Below are 16,638 nucleotides of genomic sequence, written 5' to 3' on the forward strand. Positions count from 1 at the left end.
AGACAGAGACAGAGACAGAAGAAGATGGAGATGATACGGAAGAAGAAGGTTATGAAAGCGAGACGGAAGAATCTATCCCACCTGAAGAGGATACATATGAAGAAGAAGTTCCAGAAGCATCAGAAGCAGACGAGCTCATGCTGTGGGATAGAATGGCGATGGTGCCATTTGGTCTGGTAAATGGATTTTCTCATATGCAAAATCTTTATAAGAAATGGGTTAAGAAGACCAAGCCATCTTTCAGCAGTGGCTCATGCCGCCCTCACCCACCTTTGCCAAGGAAAGATGATGATGATGCACCATGCCAACAAGCACCAGTCCCACAAACCCAGCAGAAATCAGAGGGTCCCTGTTATGTGATGTTCCTGGATGCGTCATCAGAAGATGAGTCTTCAAGCCAAGAGGTAACTAATCTTGAAACGATACCCAAAACGGCTCTAATCCCATTTCAACATCTCAAGGAGCAACCTAAGTCTCCACCAAAAGAGAAGTTGGGTCTAGTGGGACATCAGAAGAGGACACCACCCCCCTTGAAGGAGTCGGATCTGTATCCAGAAGCAGCCTGTGGGACCTTCATCCGTGAAGTAGAAGGTGAAAGGCAGTTAACTTTTGTGGATGTAGATGGCACTGAACGCCATTTGAAGGTGGGTAGCAGCCTACCAGAAGAGGAGTTGTCAACCTTGCACAACTTGTTGAAAGAGAATTTGGACGTGTTTGCTTGGTCCTACAAAGACCTAAAGGCGATTGATCCCACAATATGTCAGCATCATATTGACTTGGAGCCTGATGCCAAGTCAGTACGGCAATGATGGAGGCAAATGAACCCGAATTATTCTACCTTGGTGAAAGCAAAGCTGCTGAAGCTTCTGGAAGCTGAGTTCATCTATCCAGTGGCAAATAATGAATGGGTTTCACCCATCGTGGTTGTACCCAAGAAGAATGGCAAGCTTCGTATATGTGTGGATTTCCACAAGTTCAATTCCAAGACGAAGAAGGATCACTTTCGTATCCCTTTTACAGACCAACTGTTAGACACAGTGGCAGGACATAAGCTTTGTTCCCTTCTGGATAGATTCAGCGGATATAACCAAGTGCAAATAGCAGAAGAAGACCAATCCAAAACAACCTTCACCATAGAATGGGGAACCTACGCTTACCGAGTGATGCCGTTTGGGCTCTGCAATGCCCCTGCTACTTTCTAGCGAGTCATGATGACCGCATTCCAAAATCATCTGCACGACTTTATTGAGGTATATTTGGATGACTTTTGTGTCTATAGTTTGATCCATGAACACTGGGGACAGCTGGAACAATGCTTTGACCGATGCTGGGAGTATGGGATTTCCCTCAACCCCAACAAATGCATCTTTTGGGTCTCTTCTGGAGTTCTGTTGGGCCACATTGTCTCTGCACAAGGGATATCAACAGACCCTGCAAAGATTGAAAAGATTGCAGCTCTGACAACACCCACCAACCTCAAACAATTGAGGGGATTCCTAGGCCATGTGGGTTACTACAGAAGGTTCATAGCCCATTTTGCAACAAAGGCAACCTCCTTGCATACGCTTCTGAGGAAAGATGCAGAGTTTGTTTGGACGGAAGAATGTGAAAAAGCCTTCAACATTCTGAAGTAGTGTCTAACTGAGGCACCCATTCTGCAACCTCCTGATTGGACGAAGGAGTTCCATGTACACACTGATGCATCCATTGAACGCTTAGGCGTAGTTCTATGCCAGAAGGGCTCCTCGAAGCTGGATCAACCGATCTATTACGCAAGCCGAAAAGTCACTGATAGGAAACGGAACTACACAGTGACCGAGCTTGAGTGCTTGGCAATGGTGTTTGCCCTAGAGAAGTTTCGCCACTATCTGCTGTCCACCCACTTTAAATTTTATGTGGATCATGAGGCCTTATCCTTCCTGATGAACAAAGCAGATGTGAAAGGACGAATGATGAGATGGCTCCTTCTATTCCAGGAGTTCGACTTTGAGGTGATTACCAAACCTGGTCGTTCCCATATTCTGGCTTATCATTTGTCGTGTATCCCACATACTGCAGACGAGGAGCAGGATGATCCAAACCTCCCTGATGCTTTCCTATTCCTGGTAGAAACTATAACCCCCTGGTATGCAGACATTGCCAATCTGCTGACAACCCAACAGTACCCTCCTAGTATTTCTAGTCGGGAAAGGAAGAAGCTTTTGTTAGAATCAGCCCCCTACACCCTGTTAGGCGGCGCACTGTACAAGAAAGGCAAAGATGAAGTGCTCAGAAGATGTGTTGTAGGAGATGAGATTGGGATTGTTCTAAAGGCTTGCCATGATGAGCCATGTGGAGGCCACTTTGCAGGAGAAGCCATAGCCAGGAAGGCTCTGCTATAGCAGGATACTGGTGTCCGACCCTCCACAAGGATGCCTATGATTACTGTAAAAGATGTGATGCTTGTCAGAGAATGGAGAAACCTACCAAGACAAGTGCCATGCCACTGCAACCTATTCTTCCTTTGAAGCCGTTTGAGAAGTGGGGCATCAACTTCGTAGGCCCGATCAATCCACCCACTAGAAGGAAACAGAACAGATATATCCTCTTATGTACGGATTATGTCACAAAGTGGTGTGAAGCTAAAGCCCTAAAGCGGGACGATGGTAACAGCGTGGCCCTGTTCATGTACAAGAATATCATCACCCGTTTTGGCAGTCCCTTAGAGATGGTAAGTGACAAAGGCACTCATTTCATTAATAAAGTCATGGAAGAGTTGACAGAGTTGTATAAGATCTGCCATCGCAAGTCCACTCCTTATTACCCCAGAGCCAACGGCCAAGTCGAAGTCACGAATCGAATCCTCTGCTCTTTTCTGACAAGAACAATTACCGCACATCGTCGTGATTGGGATGATTGACTTACAGAGGCCCTCTGGGCGTACAGAACCTCCCATAAAGCAGCAACAAGATAGACACCCTTCTAACTGGTGTATGGTACAGAAGCTGTTTTCCCTGTTGAACTGGAATTATCCTCTTTGAGAGTGGCTATCAAAGAGTGTTTGGGGGACGATGATTCACTGCAACACTGTCTCCTGCACCTCGAATGTTTGGACGAAACTCGTAGGATGGCTCTACAGTGCATGGAAGCCATGCAAGCTCGACGCAAGGCTTACCATGATAGCTTCATTAAGCACAAGGAGTTCAAAGAAGGTGATTTGGTCCTAGCCTATGATTCACGATTTGGCAAGTTTCCTGGCAAGCTTCAACAACGGTGGATGGGCCCATATAAGGTACTTGCTGTCAACCCTAATGGCTCTATCTAAGTGCAGACCGTTGATGCCTCAGATGATCCCTTCCTGATCAATGGATATCGCCTGAGGAAGTACTTCCCTCCTTGGGGATCTTGACAATCACGGTCATGTGATCCTTTCCCTCGTTGGCATGGCACTGTACTTCTTATGATACTACTTCTGATAGCCGTTCTCGGCCACTCCTGATGAAATGGACGCAACCCTCTGTCCCCTTAGCCCCACCTTCCAGCCTTGATATCTTATCCTCTATTTTCCACCAACGACAGTGGCGAGGTGGGTTCTGACAAGTGGTATTTCTACCATTCCCTTGCTTAATTCGAAGAAAAAAAAAAGAGAGAAAAAAAAAACAATATACATATCGGTCATGGGAGAAAAGGACTTAGGTTCCTGTCATGCCGACCTATTCTTCGAGAAAAGGTGGAAACACCCTCGGGAGTAGGAGAAAAAGAAAAGAGAAAAAAAAAACGAAACAAAACTGTTATGGGAGAAAAGGAAGCAATTCCCTGTCATAGCAGGCCTCGTTCCAAGAAAAGGTGTTTAACACCCTTGGGCAAGAAGCTGGCTGTGGAAAAGGTGGCAATACCCAGCAGTCCAGAAAGTGGATTCATCCATTGATATCCCCAGGATCCAATTCCGAAGCTGCCTCCCTTGGTACGCTGTGTCCTGGGTCTTTCTGAAGAGTGTTTAACTGTCCTCTAACAGACGCCATGTTCCTATCCAACACAATGTTCGATTTGATGGCTACCTCCCTGGGTACGCCTCTTCAACAGCATCCCTGCGCGTCTACATTGCATGCCCTTTTGCATATACGTCAACCTGCTAATGCCTCTATGCCATGCCTTGCTTTTACCCTGATGGGATCCCTTCCCACCCACCCGTCCATTTTTTCCTTACCCTTGGGGCTGTTCCCTTGCAGTTTTTCTTCATTCCCTGATTTTGCGGAACGCCCTTTACCCCCTGAAACCCCCGTTGCACATTTTCCCTGTCTTGCTCCTGCCGTCCTGTCCACTTTTTGTTTTTACGACATTTCGTTTTGACGTCCGGATTGGGAGATATTAATTTTTCTTTATTTTTATGTGTTTTCGAGCGACTCGTCCCGCGCGTGAACGCGCCCGTTTTCGATTTCACGCGTATCCACGCACACCGGTTGCGTCCCCGTGCCTCGTCCCGCCCTCTCGGCACTATTTCGATCCCGTCACGGCAAATTTTTTTACCTTGCCCCGCGCACGGGCGCGGGACGGGGGTATGCGTTTCTCTCATGGGCCCCCCGCCCATTTTCTCCGTTGGGCACCTTCTTGGGCCCCTACCCTAACCTTTCCACCCCCTCCCCCTACCCCACCCCCTTGGCCACCCCCCATGGGCCCCTCCCGCCCATTACCCTACCCCCACCCTTCCCTATCCCCCCCTACCCCGACCCATTTCCCCCCTAACCGCTTCCCTCCCTCTCTCCCTCTCCCTTCCCTGCATGCTCCCTCTCTTCCCCTCCTCCTCCACTCCTCGCTCACTCTGCTCCTCTCCTCCCTGCCGTGGGCCTCGCCATTTCCTCCCTGCCCTGTAGAGCCGACTGCCGCCCTGTGGTCTGGCGCCCCCTCCGCGCGACTGCAAGGCCTGGGCCCTCCGTGCGACTCGCTGTGCCCACCCCCGCGCCTCCACCAACTGGGCCGGCCCCCCACCTGGTTCTGTGCTACCACGTGGCCTCCTCTCCGTCGCCTCGTGGTCCGCTTGCGCCCCGTGGTCTCCTCCCTGCTCCCTGCTGCCGACGATGCGGCTGCTCCCGCCGTCCTCCTAGCGTGACGCCTACCACTTCCTCTCTCTTGGCGCCGCTCTGTGCTGCCGGTGGCGCCGTCCGTGTGCCCGCCTCCACCTGGCACCGCCATCGTGCCGCCCTACCTCGCCGGTCGCCGACACCGTGGCCACCTCCTTCCTCGCTGCCGGTTGCCTGCGCCCCAGTCGCCAACGACGCTGCTGCCTCCCTACCCGCCCGCTGACGCAGTCTCCCTGCCCGCTCACCTCCTGCTCCGCCAGCCCTACCACCTTGGGCCGCGCGCTCGCCACCAGCCCCAGCATTCTCTCCACCCCACCGCTCCCGGCCCTCGCAATGTGGAGCCTCAGCGTGCAGTTGATCGCCACCGCCTCATCCGGGCCCTTCACGTGGAGCATCCACAACCGCACGACCGCCGCCATCCACCGTTGACCTACCTCCTCCACGTGTCACACCCTCCCCCCCACCTAAGCGCCCCTTCCCCCCATTACCCACCTAACCCACTCCCCCCCCCCCCACCTAACCCCCCCTTCCCTCACAGCACACCACACTCCCCCTCTATTTCACCATCTAAGCCCCCCTTCCCCCACTGTAACACACAAAACCCCAACCACCCCTACCTAAACCCCCCTTCCCCCTACCATTACACACACCCTTCCCCCACCTAAACCCCCCTTCCCACCATTACACACCACCCTACCCTCCAAGCCCCCTTATCCCCTTCCCACCAAACACACAACCTTACCTCTCCATAAGCCCCCCATCCCGCACACCCGCAGCTAACACATACAAACCCCCCTACCCCCCTGTAAGCCCCCTGTCCTACCCTGCAGACCCGAAGCAGCCAACCCTACCCACAACCCTGTTCCCCTGCAGCACCGCCGAACCTCAACCAAGCCCGGTTCATACCCCGCAGCACCTTACCCCTCCTTAACCCCCCTTCACGCAGAAACTCGCAAACACCCCCACTCAAACCCATATTTTCCCTCGCGACACAGACACACGCGCGTGTGGGTGATTGTTCGTGATTGATCATGTGATTGTGCGGGATCGGGTGCGGGAGCTTGTTCACACGCAGCTGCCACGTAGCCTATTTCTGGGTATTTTCCCAGATTTTTAATTCAACACCCCGCAAACCTTTTAAAAAAAAAAAACAATACAACATTGAAATTTGAAAAATCATTTTAAAAAACACTTAAAATTCATTTAAAAAATACATAAAAATCTAGAAAAATTCCCACTATTTTTGCAACAAATTGCCATATTTTTCTACCCTGTAAATTTCAAGCAAAAACATTTCAGACCATTTTAAAATTCCAAATTCTTTTAAAAATACCCAAAAAAATAAAAAAAATCATTAAAAATGCTAAAAATTTCCAAATTAATTTTCAAAAAATTCCTAAAAATTTCATTAATATTTTTACTTATTTTTGGCATATTTTCTAGGCTGTACAAATACTACATTACATCCTAAATTTATTTATTTTTAAAACAAAAACAAAAAAAATCTTTTTTTCTCCAAACACCAAACATCTAGAAACAAATCCGGATATTTTTGGATAGAGGAGAGCGCATTCATTGCATTCACATACACCCATTACCAGGTATTTTCCCTTTTATATTTATTTTTTTCTGCTACCTTAAAACTCACGGTTAATTATTAAAAGGAACCCTAAACACCATGGCACGCGCATTCGCGCTCAACATACCATTTTTTTAAATAAAAATAAACCCGTCGTTCACTTAGCATGCGCTAAGTGCGCTAAAGAGATACTTTAATAATTTTTAATTAAAATGAACCAACCGTCACAAGAGCACGCGCAGGCAAAAAAGCGCTCCACATCACCTTAATTTTTAATAAATGAATTTGCATTTAGAGACCCAGTCTGGGTATCAAAGTCCGGGATTCAGATTAAAGCACCGCTTTAACCTAATAATTGGTAATTAAATTTTTAAGAAGGAACCGCCGTTTTCTTGATAAGGTTTATCACTTAATAAAAATCACCCATTTCTTAATAATTTCATAAAATAAACCTTTCATTAAATTAATTCCCCCTCAGTGCACTGAATTTCCCTTTTTAATGAACCCGGTTTCGTGGGATGGGTACGCGAAGTCTTTGGAGTTGTCTCCATGGTCAAAAACCTAATTATCAAAGTTGTGGTCTTGATATGTATGGGTTGTTGTTATGTTTTGGTTCAGTTTCTTTGTTACGGTTAAGGGTACGGTGTGTAGTTTTTTATTGCCTGATACGGGGATTTGGGTGTTTGCCTGATGCATAGCATGAAGCTTTCGGTCGCATATGTCTAGAGGTCATGTAGAATTTTTTCTAGGCTGTGGTTTGCTTGGGGATAGTTGGTCAAGTCACATTTTATCGTTTTGGTTGATATCTTATCCTTGGTTTTTGTCTGTTGCTTTGCAGGCATTCTCCTTGATTGTCTATGTTTGTGGTGTGTGTGTAACCATCTGAATGGCGCCTTCTCACGCTCCTCTCCCTATCCAGTATGTCCCATTAGTCAGTAGGGATTACTCTTCCCTACTCACTTTTGAGCCTCTCACGAAGGTGGGACTCGCTGCTTTTGTGGATGCCTCCTTTCCATTACTTCCAGAGGATCCATCGCTATGTGATGAGTTTCTGGCCTCCTACAGCAAGAAGTCGGGACTGGTCCAGGGTATTTCTATGACTTTGACACCTCGAGGCCTAGGGAAGGCTCTGTCTCTTCCCTCCAAAGGTGAACCCTTTGTTACCACTCACTAGCTTTTCTCTAACGAAGAGATTTTGAAGCTGTTACAAAAACAGACAAGGGAAATGCTGGATGTTAAGAAGGTGATCAACTCTTCAGGAGTTTCCTTTTCCATGATCCTGATCTTGTGTGGAAGTTGGTCTGTCAGTTTCTCCAAGATAGGTTTATGCCTGCAAAAACGCCATCCCATTACTTTTTCAAAGAGCTTTTCACAGCTTCAAGGATGGTGTTAAAAGGAGTAGCTATTGATTGGAGCACTTACCTACTCACTAATATGGATCAACATTTTGTCAAAGTCACCAGGGGCAATGTTACCAATGTCACCTATGGATCGTACTTGTCTGCCTTCTTGACCTACTCAGGTTTACAAAAGAGTGTGCCTCCACCACCTCCATCTGATCCAGTACCTCCTCCTCCTCCACCTTCAGATAAGTCAGAACCAATTGGTATAGAGGATGATGATTCTCCGCCTCCCTTGGTCATATAGCGCAAACGCTTGAAGCGAGTAGCGGATAAAGCTCCTTCAGTTCTTCCTTCAGTGCCCATTCCTGCTACCTCTAGCAGTGATCTCCCTGGGTATCTCACCTGTAATAACCTGTTTAGAGCACATCGAGAAGGTTCATTGGATATATCAGTCCCCTCACTGAACAGTCTAGCCTCGGGAGATACTATTCCTTTCTTATGTAAAGACATTCAGAGTTCCATTGAATTGTTAGTGACAGCCTGTGTTCAACAGTTGTACGCTTCCTTTTATGAAGAACTGATGCAGTCTAAGGACCAGTTGCATAAGGCAACATCCGAGTTAGCCTATTCTAAGGATACCCTAGCAGATTTGTTTAAGCAGATGGAGCAACAAACCCACCTGATTGCAACCCAAAGAGATGAGATATCTTCTTTGAAGATTCAGTTAATAGAGGCTCAATCAAAGGTTACTAGCCTCTCAGAGGAGAAGGAGAGAATGTCCAAAGAAGTGCAAGAGTTCCAAACTCTTTTAGATGTCAAACTTTCAGCCTTACAGACTGCTAATGACACAGTGGAATCACAAGCTTCCCAAATCAAGCAGTTGCAAGATCAACTGGCAAAGCCCCGGTCTATTCCTCCAAGCCCTCATGTTCCCTTGATCCCTTCTCTCTCACAACAGGACTTGGCTGCTCTTCAGAGACAGGCTACTTTGTGTCCTCTATTCCAAGATAAAGTGGAAAGATTGCAGTCCAGAATGGACTTGTTATGGTCTACATTTGAGCAGTTTCAGGAATATGTTCCTCCAGACCATTCTTTCTTTGTCCACTATCAATTACAGAAGTTGGCATTATACATGAAGCTTTCCATGATGGATTTACCTTTTCCATAGGATGGTTGGAGTGGGGCTTGGTCTCCTAAGTTGTTGACAGAGGTGGTAAGGATGGTGTTTGAAGATTCTGTCACGACCGATATCATGTTGATGTCATATATGTATCTATGAGGAGACTTGTTGATTCCAGATGAAGAGGATATGGCTTGGTATGTGGGAGACGTGGTTTTACAAGCTGTTTTGTATGTCAACCATTTGGAGTTGCGCATAGCTGACATGTTTCAGAGTTACTCCTCCAAAGTGGCTACTTGCCCTGATAATTCCTGGCATACCACAATCTTGACAGTTAGTGGATGACATGGCTGCGCGTACCTCTTATGCGGCAGGTAGAGGAGATGCTTCTGCATATGGAGTCCAGATTGAGAAGGGATCAGAGAATCAGTCAGCACTATGGACTTATGCTATGGAGACTGGAAACAAGGGAAAAATTCAGCAAATTGTTTTGACTAGTGCAGGCTCTAGCATCAGATCTGAGACAGGTTGGGATTCACCTGTTGACAGGTACTCTATTTATGCTTATTTGACTAAGTCTCAGGGAGCAGATGTACTTGTTGAGGAGAAGTGTAAGAGGGATGAAGAAAATCCAAGTGCAGATAAAAAGACTAGAGGGGGTGAGTTTGTTACTCCACCTACTGCAGGACCGTCTTTGAGACCAAGGCCAGAACGACAGATGGAAGATGCTCAAAAGAGAGAAAAGAGGCAAGAGCCTAGAGAGAGAAAGCAGCCAGGGTTTAGGTTGATGTCCGATATTGAGACATCTACAGACATGAAGAAAATCTTTAATGACAAGATACTTAGCAGTGAGGTGACTTTCACTATTTCTGAGGTTTTGGGCATCTTGAAAAGAGAGTTTCAGGATCAATTTCAGGAGGTCCTGAAGAGGAAAAGACATGCATTGCCTACCACTGATACACAGGGAGTTTTGATTGGGGAGTTGGATGAGGATGAGGATGAGGTTATGGTTGAGAATGCTTCTATTTTTCCGCAGGTAGAGAAGAGGGTTCAGCCTATGCATTATGCTGAAACTGATGAGCCTGTCTTGATACCGCGTAGTCACTTTTCGCGGAGTCATTGGGCTAGGGCAACTACAGAGATGATGGTAAAAATTGGAGAGAAACAGGTGCCTTATGTTGCATTGGTGGATCATGGTTCAGAGATTAATCTCATAGTTCGTGGAGTTTATGAGAGTAACAGATGGCCTATGGATGTAGAGCATGGGTGGCGTATGAGAGCCGCCAATAACACTGCAGGTGATTTGTATGCTGCCTGTCCCAGTGTTAGGGTTTCTATTGGAGATGTAGAGAAGGATTTCCATTTCTTTGTGCAGGATTCATGCTCTTATCCCATAATTCTTGGACAGCCATTCATCACAGAGATACGCATGGAAACAAAGGTAATGGATGATGGTTCTGCTTATGCACGGATTCGCAGTAAAGATGGCATGAGAGCAGTTCAGTTTATGAGACTGTGTGTGTGAACCATGTTAGAAATAGAGATACTCTCAGAGATGCACCTTTGCCCACTGTGAGGGATTCGGGTTTTCATTAGGTACCGCTGTTTCGCGAGACGACGGTGGTACAGAGTAGAGGAGATTGGAGTTCTCGCCTCCTGGCAACAGTGTTTTCTCCTCCGGTTTTGTTGGGATTTCAACAAACAGTTCAATGAGCTATCAGAAGATTTCTAGGTTGCCTAGAGCTGCCAGGCAGTATATATGCAAGAAGGAGAAAATTTTGAAAAATGCAGGAATTTTAGAGGATGATGAGCACATAGATGGGATGTATGACAGTATGATTTGTGCAGATACGATGGAAGAGATGGAAGATATACTGAAAAATGATATGCAGAGTTGTCACAGTAATGTATTAGTGCAATCCCTGGACATGTTTCATGAAATTGTAGATTTTGTGTCACAGATTGAGTCAGAGGCTGAGGTGGCTCAGCAAAAAGTATTGAGTGCTGAAGAAATTCAGCAAACAGAGTTTCCAGCTGATTATGATCAGCTTACATAGACACAGAGGGCTAAAAACTTTCAGCCAACAGAGTTTACTGCTGAAATATTTCAGCATCCAGAGTTTAGGGCTGTTCCTATGCAGTCCATAGAGCAGAGGGCTGAGAATATTCAGCCGTTGGAGTGCAGAATTGCTGATTTACAGCAAGATTTGAGTAATGCAGATGTTTATAATGAAGCCAGGGTTGATACGAAATACAAGACTGTGGATAAGAAGGTGAAGCCTGTAGCTGTACCGCTTCCACCTGACAGTGATCAGCAAATAGAGAGGGCTGCCAAACAGCCAATTTTGAGGAATCTGGAGCATATTAGTCATAAATTTTCAGCAGAGACTCTTGCTAAATTGAAAATTGGGAATGGTGATTTCTTACTACCCACACAGAAGCAATGCTTTTAGGAGATGCTTGAGAGACATGGAAGGGGGTTTGCTTTTTTCCCGCATGAGATTGGATATGTGAATCCTGATATTGTTGCTCCTATGGTGATTTTTACTATTCCTCATATTCCATGGAATCTCTGACCTATTCCAGTGCCTAAAGCACACCTGCCAAAGCTGATTGATTTGTTGAATGAGAAAATCAGGATGGGAATTCTTGAGCCTTCATCTGCACCATATTCAAACAGGTGGTTTACTGTTCCAAAGAAGAATGGTACTCTCCGATTTATACAGGACACGCAGCCAGTAAATAGAGTTACTATCAGGAATGTTGGTATAGGTCCAGTTGTGAATGAGTTTGTAGAAGCATTTGCTGGACGTGCCATCTATTCTTTAGGTGATTTGTATTCAGGATATGATCAGTTTCAGCTGGCTTTGGAAAGCAGGGACATAACCACCATGAGAACTCCTATTGGGCTTGTCAGGATGTGTACCTTGCCTCAAGGTGCCACTAATTCTGTTGCGCATATGATGAATGCCATGCATAAGGTCCTTCGTGATTACATACCTCAGCTTACTATGCCTTACTTGGATGATGTGCCCATTAAGGGGTGTGCAGAAGAAGAGAAAAATGAGAGTCTAAATGAGCAGGGATGCAGATACTTTGTGGCTAATCTTATTTTAGCTTGTGAGAAGATTTTGGCCAGGTTAGAAGAAGTAAACTTGACACTATCAGGGCAAAAATCTGTTTTTGGAGTGAATGAGGTTGTCATTGTTGGACATATGTGTGGATATTATGGCAGGAAACCCTCACCTGATAAGGTGGATACTATAGGCAAGATTGCGGAGTATTGTTCTACCACTTCAGAGGTGCGGAGATTCATTGGAGCTTGTGTATTTTATATCATTTGGATACCTCATTTTGCACACATAGCAGATTGTTTATATCAGCTGCTTCGAAAGGGGCAGAAATTCTATTGGGATGAGAGCCACACTAGAGCCATGCGGAAATTGAAGAAGTTATTGCAGAATGCTCCTACTCTCAGGAAAGCGGATTATAATTGCGGAAGGCCTATTGTATTGACAGTTGACACTAGTCCAATTGGCATAGGTTGGGCTATGGGTCAAGATGATGCAGATGGAAACAGGTATGCTATTCGGTTTGGGGCGAAAGTCCTAAACGAGAGACAGAGGAGATATCCGCAAATCAAGAGGGAGTTACTGGGGATTGTTACGGCTTTCAAATGTGACAAGGAGTACTTTATTGGAGCTTCAGTTGTGGTAGAGATAGATTGCTTGCCATTGATTGGTATGATTACGAGTTGCTCTACTCCGGATATAGCTATGTTGAGATGGATTGCATACATCAAGTCATTAAATCCAGAATTTAAACACATAGCAGGGAAGGATAATCCAGTGGGGCAGATATGTTGTCTAGAGCCAAATATGATGATGAGGAGACTCTACTTGCAGAAGAGGATGATGCAGAAATTTCAGCCACTATGGTTGATCATGTTTGCCATGTCTATGATATTGTGGCTTTCATAGAAGAACTCTATGTTGGAGATTGGTTGCAGATTGGCAACTAGCTTAGTACACTAAGCAAAAGAGATGAATGGACAGATGAAGAGTTCAAGAAGATCAGAAGGAAAGCCTATGGTTATTTTCTCAAGGACGGATTTCTTTGGAAGCATCCAAAGAAAAGAGGCGGATTACCTTTGCGGGTTGTCTGCGATAGAGAGACACAGTTACAGGTGATGAGGGAGTTTCATGAGAGTCCTTGGGCTGGTCATAGAGGAGTGTCGGCTACTTATGAGAAAATCAAGGAGAAATATTGGTGGAAAGGCATGTATAGAGATGTTTCTCACTTTGTAGAGACATGCAGAGATTGCCAGATGTATTCGGTAGTGCGTCATCGAGATGAGCTTCATCCGACCTATCCGTTATGCATTCATTATAAGTGGGTAGTTGACTTGGTTACTATGCCTATGGATCTATGGCAGATGAGGTATATTGTTTTGGCTAGAGAGGATCTTACCAATCATGTTGAAGGCAAATCTTTGAGAACGAAGACCACTAGTGTAGTGTGTAAGTTCTTATTGGAAGAAATTTTCTGCAGGTATGGTTGTGTGGGTAAGATCACTGCGGATCGTGGTGAATTGGATGCAGATGAAGCTAGGGAGTTTTTCTCTCAGCTAGGAATCAAGTTGGCTCTAACCACAGCATACAATCCAGAGGGAAATGGGAAGAGTGAAAGAGGGCATCCGCCGATAGTGAAAGCATTAGCCAAAGCATGCAGAGGACGGATTGGAGAATGGCCGAGACTTCTACCATTTGCTTTGTGGGCTGATCATACGACTCACAGTGTTATTACAGGATATATGCCCGCAGAGTTGATGTTTGGTCAGAAACCTGTTATACCGACTGAGATTTGTGCTTTGACTTGGTCAATTTTACCTTGGCAGGAGGATTTGACGAGAGAGGAGCTCTTAGCTCTTCGGATCCGGCAGTTGGAGAGAAGACTAGAGGATATTCAGCTAGCTATTGACAGGTTGAAGGTTGCTAGACTAAGAAATAAGGACAGGTTTGACAGCAAGCATCGCTTGCGGCCTAGAGCAATAGAAGAGGGAGATTGGGTATTAGTCTTTGATAGCGGTCTTAAAAATCAGCATACTGCACTTCGGAAGATGGTGAAAAGATGGTTTGGGCCATGTCTTTGATAATGCAACATATGAGCTGACAGAATTGGATGGGACAGTGCTTAGAGTGCCTATTGCTGGAAAAAGAATCAAGATTTTCAAGAAAAGAGATGATGAAGATTATGCATTGGAAGAATTTTCAAGAGAAGAGCAACGAGAAGAAACTCCAATGGAAGAGACAGATGATATGACAGATAATCTTGTTGATATACCGGAAATGCATAATGAAGAGATTGATCTGTTTGTGGATCTTGATGATAACGATCATGGGTAGTTGGCCCATCCGGAGGATGCGCAGGATTAGAGGGGGTGGATGTCGTATTGCTGCGCATTCGAGGTGTGAAAACCACCCAAAAGTTTTGTGTGAGATTTGATACTTTGTACATATTTAGTTGTTGTGATTATACTTTTGTTCTACGTGGAAGAGGGTTTGGAGCAAGAGGAATTAATCAATAATGCTCTGGTTGACATGTATGTCAAATGTGGAAGTTTAAACGAAGCGCATAAAGTCTTCAAGGGCTTGCTGGAAAGAAATAAAGTGTCATGGAATGCTTTAATGTCAGGATATATTCAAAATGGGTTCAGTCTCACTTCCTTGGATCTCTTTAGGGACATGCAACAGGAGGGTGTGGTTCCAACTAGAGCTACTTTTCTATGCACCTTGAAAGCTTGTGGTAGCATAGGAGCCTTGCACTCAGGCCAATCTTTACATTGTGAAATATCAAAAATGGGATTTGAAAGAGAATTAATTGTGGGAAATTCTCTGATAAATATGTATAGCAAATGTGGTTCCCTTGCAGAGGCTCACAGGGTGTTTGATAAGCAGCCGCTTTGAGATGCAGTTTCATGGAAGGCTTTGGTTGCAGCACATGCTGAACACGGGCTTAGTGAGGAAGTCTTGATTTGCTTCAAGCGGATACAACTAGAAGGTGTGTTTGTGGATACCAGCACATTCATTCTCTGCTTAAAAGCTTGTGGCACAGAAGGAGATTTAGAAACAGGGCATAGCATACATTCTGAGATAACTAGGAGAGGACTTGAGAAAGAGCTATACATGGGGAGTACAATGGTGGACATGTATGGGAAATGCTACTCTCTTGTAGAAGCAGTCCAAGTGTTTGATGGGCTGCCAGTTCGCAATGTAGTCTCATGGACTGCATTAATTGCCGGATATACTGTGCAGGGGCTTGCTGAAGAAGCTCTGAACTGTCTCACACAAGTGCAGGCTGAAGGAGTGTCTGCAGATGCTGTTATATTTGGTCTTTACTTGAAATCATATGGTACCACAGGCAATAGAGAATGGGGCTGCTTTTCTGTTTTAAATTTAAAAAAAAGTTGCGTGCTGTATGGCAAATTTGGGGGGGGGGGCTTTATTAGTCTGAAGAGGGATTGGAATTACGGGCCTGATTCTTCGTTTTCTTTTTCTCCTCATCAGGTTTCTGGTTGTTCTGGTTCACTATTATTGATCAGATCTCTGGCTATGGCGCCCCACAGTACACACTATCCCAAGGCTCTGCTTTGCTATGGCAGAAATGAGGTTGTAGCATCTCCGGCGTCATCTATGGTGCCAACTTGCCCTTCATGACCCTTGTCTTTGGCCAGATCATCAATGCCTTCGGTGAGAATGCTTCTCAGAGTGTCCTGCATCAAGTTCCCCAGAGTTGACATGCTGGATTGTCACAGGTGAGCGACAAGTAGCAAGGATTCGGAGCCTTTATTTATGAGCAATCCTGAGATAGGATGTGGCCTTCTTTGACCTGGAGTCTTCTACTGGGGAGGACTGGGGGAAACCATGAAAGCAGGCAGATTACACAAGTGTATGGGTTTTACGATGAGTGCCTGAGAAAGTATGGAAATGCAAATGTCTGGAAATATTTCACTGATCTTTTCGACTATCTACCTATGACTGCTCTTATTGAAAGCCAGAGATTTGGAACGGTTCCAAGAGGTTCCACATGAGGGATCCATGTGTGATTTACTGTGGTCAGACCTTGATGATCGCTGTGGTTGGGGCATATCACCTCGAAGTGCTGGCTATACGTTTGGTCAGGACATTGCTGAACAATTCAACCATGTAAATGGTTTGAGTTTGGTTGCGCGAGCTCGTCAGTTGGTCATGGAAGGTTTCAATTGGTGTCAGACCAAGGATATTATTCTGTGGAGACAGTGACACTCTTAGTGGCATTAAAAGTTCGTTACAGGGATAGAATCACAATTTTGAGGGGAGAACCTTGTTGTATCATTGACCTAATCTCAGATAGAAAGCCTGAGTGCTGTTCGAATTCATAAACCAAAAGATCTCTGTCCACTTAATACCTTGAGTGCTACTCGAATTCATAAACCAAAAGATCTCTGTCCACTTGATTCCCATGAAAGTAGTGCAAGCGGGATATATGGTTGTTGTTTTG

The 16,638-nt window shown here is 45.5% G+C and overlaps 1 protein-coding gene across 1 annotated transcript; it reads left to right on the plus strand.

Moving 5' to 3' along the window:
- The first annotated feature begins 15,284 nt into the window (after positions 1 to 15,284).
- On the plus strand, positions 15,285 to 16,400 carry LOC148021945 (serine/threonine-protein phosphatase PP2A-2 catalytic subunit-like). The gene is made up of 4 exons (XM_087696781.1): positions 15,285 to 15,519; positions 15,666 to 15,723; positions 15,833 to 15,913; positions 16,157 to 16,400. Exons 1-4 carry the CDS (start codon positions 15,285 to 15,287, stop codon positions 16,398 to 16,400), a joined length of 618 nt encoding a protein of 205 aa, XP_087552907.1.
- The last annotated feature ends 238 nt before the right edge of the window (positions 16,401 to 16,638 follow it).

The sequence above is a fragment of the Lygodium microphyllum genome, chromosome 17 (genome assembly GCF_053477565.2).
Source record: "Lygodium microphyllum isolate KBCC chromosome 17, Lygodium_microphyllum_v1.1.10, whole genome shotgun sequence".
Lineage (NCBI taxonomy): Eukaryota > Viridiplantae > Streptophyta > Polypodiopsida > Schizaeales > Lygodiaceae > Lygodium > Lygodium microphyllum.

What these genes read in the sequence shown, in the direction of transcription:
- LOC148021945 (XM_087696781.1), top strand. Translation starts at nt 15,285, where the DNA reads ATGGGGAGTACAATGGTGGACATGTATGGGAAATGCTACTCTCTTGTA. An exon ending in GAAATCATATGGTACCACAG is followed by an intron (nt 15,520 to 15,665) that starts GCAATAGAGAAT and finishes TCTCCTCATCAG; the next exon opens with GTTTCTGGTTGTTCTGGTTC. An exon ending in GACATGCTGGATTGTCACAG is followed by an intron (nt 15,914 to 16,156) that starts GTGAGCGACAAG and finishes ATTGAAAGCCAG; the next exon opens with AGATTTGGAACGGTTCCAAG.